The sequence below is a fragment of the Sinocyclocheilus rhinocerous genome, unplaced genomic scaffold, assembly GCF_001515625.1.
Source record: "Sinocyclocheilus rhinocerous isolate Xijiao unplaced genomic scaffold, SAMN03320098_v1.1 scaffold412, whole genome shotgun sequence".
NCBI classification, from domain to species: Eukaryota; Metazoa; Chordata; class Actinopteri; order Cypriniformes; family Cyprinidae; genus Sinocyclocheilus; species Sinocyclocheilus rhinocerous.
The window spans coordinates 141,376-144,358 of record NW_015642498.1 but is presented as its reverse complement, the minus strand read 5'-3'; the positions used below and the strand labels follow the sequence as shown (position 1 = coordinate 144,358).

General features: G+C 39.4%; 1 protein-coding gene across 1 annotated transcript in view; it reads right to left on the bottom strand.

Annotated features, from left to right (window-relative positions):
• LOC107755878 (nuclear pore complex protein Nup107-like) overlaps positions 1 to 2,983 on the bottom strand; it is a 12,252-nt gene that overhangs the window by 5,731 nt on the left and 3,538 nt on the right. The window contains exons 7-13 of the mRNA XM_016572838.1: positions 2,531 to 2,602; positions 2,347 to 2,435; positions 2,060 to 2,252; positions 1,504 to 1,575; positions 1,320 to 1,408; positions 1,033 to 1,225; positions 246 to 336 (exon numbers count right to left, since the gene is read on the bottom strand). Of these exons, the coding sequence (XP_016428324.1) occupies positions 246 to 336; positions 1,033 to 1,225; positions 1,320 to 1,408; positions 1,504 to 1,575; positions 2,060 to 2,252; positions 2,347 to 2,435; positions 2,531 to 2,602 (799 nt within the window). The remainder of the gene's footprint in view (positions 1 to 245; positions 337 to 1,032; positions 1,226 to 1,319; positions 1,409 to 1,503; positions 1,576 to 2,059; positions 2,253 to 2,346; positions 2,436 to 2,530; positions 2,603 to 2,983) is intronic.

Here is a 2,983-nt window from a genome sequence, read left to right as displayed (position 1 = left end):
ATATATATATAAGCATTCGTGTCTCTTCAAGAACACTTTGAATACACCACTCAATCATATGGATTGTGTTTACTTTTTGAAGCATCTGGTTTCATTAAAAATATCTTAATCAAATATGAATGAAAGTCTCATGGAAAATGAGGGCGAGTAAATGATAACAGAATTTTCAGTTTTGGTTGAACTATCCCTTTAAATCCTATTTAACTTAAGTAATATTAATGTAGTTAGTATGTGCTTGTGTCAACCTCCGTTGATGTTGGGGTCATGATACAGTTTCCAGCCTTCCAGAGTGGCAGCACGCCAGGCCTGACCACAGCGCTTACACAGCCTCTGAGCCTACACACACACACACACACACACACAGTGACATTTTCAGTATTCAGTTCTCTGTTTCTGAAGAAAAAAAAAAAGAGCAAAGTGCTCAGATTTGTCAACACAGAACCTGCAGTTACATAACAAATATAAAAATAATTTTCGAAACTATGTTTTGAAATTGCTATTGGTGATATGAAATTTTCTGGTTTTGGTCACAAACATTACATGTAATCAATGACTTGTTTTGTAGTGTTACAACAGTCGACTATAAAACACCCATAACAATCCCTATCAGAAAACACACCTCATCAGTCATGCCAGCCCGTATGAGGTTAAAGAGGTTTTTGAGCAGGCGAGTGTCGTCCTCTCTGTCCAGGTCTGCCAGTGGTCTCTTCTGTCTGATGGGAGCATCGGGATCCAGTTCTGTGACCAGTGGCCTGCTAAAACCACCACTGGACTGATTCCTCCTCAGCTTCAGGGTGTGGAGCGTGTTCTCCCTACACATAAACAATCCACCGCTCAGATTTGTCAACACAGAACCTGCAGTTACATAACAAATATAAAAATAATTTTCGAAACTATGTTTTGAAATTGCTATTGGTGATATGAAATTTTCTGGTTTTGGTCACAAACATTACATGTAATCAGTGACTTGTTTTGTAGTGTTACAATAGTCGACTATAAAACACCCATAACAATCCCTATTAGAAAACACACCTCATCAGTCATGCCAGCTCGTATGAGGTTAAAGAGATTTTTGAGCAGGCGAGTGTCGTCCTCTCTGTCCAGGTCTGCCAGTGGTCTCTTCTGTCTGATGGGAGCATCGGGATCCAGTTCTGTGACCAGTGGCCTGCTAAAACCACCACTGGACTGATTCCTCCTCAGCTTCAGGGTGTGGAGCGTGTTCTCCCTACACATAAACAATCCACCATAAAAGATCTACCTGCATTCAAATCTGAGTTTTGAGATGTTCAATAATATAAATAAGCAGTGATATCACTTACCAGTACACAGATTTGGCATAGTATTCAATGTTATCAGAGAAGTCTCCTATCTCATCTTTGGCGATACTCTCCAACCAATCCACCACCAGCTAAATGAACACACACACACACACACAAGATACTGAGCAAAGTGTTTTTTCCATGCAGAAACAAGCAGGATGTGTGTAAATGGATGCATGTGTACCTGGCTCTGTCGCACCATACTGTCCTTCTGGAAGAACTGCTCCATTACTGCCTTCTCACTCTCAGTGGGCATCTACAAAGAAAACACAACCACAAGTTCATATGCAGTGGCTCCGAAAAACATAGATGCGTAAGTCTCCATTAAAGTACGAATGTCACTGCAATGGACACAAAATATCAAACTAAGTGGCACAGCTTTGTGGCATTCTAAAAGTCTTCGAGCACTATTTGTTAATTTTGGACAGTATATCTACTGTTTTATCATTTAAAAACAGGCTAAATTTTACGAAATCTTTTGTTTGAACAATGTGCTTGTGCTTAGGGGTGTGCGATATTGAAAAAACATATCTCGATATTGCTCAGATTTGTCAACACAGAACCTGCAGTTACATAACAAATATAAAAATAATTTTCGAAACTATGTTTTGAAATTGCTATTGGTGATATGAAATTTTCTGGTTTTGGTCACAAACATTACATGTAATCAATGACTTGTTTTGTAGTGTTACAACAGTCGACTATAAAACACCCATAACAATCCCTATCAGAAAACACACCTCATCAGTCATGCCAGCCCGTATGAGGTTAAAGAGGTTTTTGAGCAGGCGAGTGTCGTCCTCTCTGTCCAGGTCTGCCAGTGGTCTCTTCTGTCTGATGGGAGCATCGGGATCCAGTTCTGTGACCAGTGGCCTGCTAAAACCACCACTGGACTGATTCCTCCTCAGCTTCAGGGTGTGGAGCGTGTTCTCCCTACACATAAACAATCCACCATAAAAGATCTACCTGCATTCAAATCTGAGTTTTGAGATGTTCAATAATATAAATAAGCAGTGATATCACTTACCAGTACACAGATTTGGCATAGTATTCAATGTTATCAGAGAAGTCTCCTATCTCATCTTTGGCGATACTCTCCAACCAATCCACCACCAGCTAAATGAACACACACACACACACACAAGATACTGAGCAAAGTGTTTTTTCCATGCAGAAACAAGCAGGATGTGTGTAAATGGATGCATGTGTACCTGGCTCTGTCGCACCATATTGCCCTTCTGGAAGAACTGCTCCATTACTTCCTTCTCACTCTCAGTGGGCATCTCCAGAGAAAATACAACCACAAGTTCATACGCAGTGGGTCCAAAAAATATACACGCTTAAGTCACCATTAATGTATAAATGTCACTGCAATGAACACAAAATATCTCACCAAGTGGCAATGACACAATGTAACTTTGTGACATTCTAAAAGTTTTTGAGCACTGTTTGTTCATTTTGGACAGTATATCTACTGTTTTATCATTTAAAAACAGGCTAAATTTTACGAAATCTTTTGTTTGAACAATGTGCTTGTGCTTAGGGGTGTGCGATATTGAAAAAACATATCTCGATATTTTCTGGGATTTTATCGATAACGATAATTAGACGATATTTTGCTGTGTGTGTTATTGTGCTCCTAAAGTTTTCAATATTCTTCATAT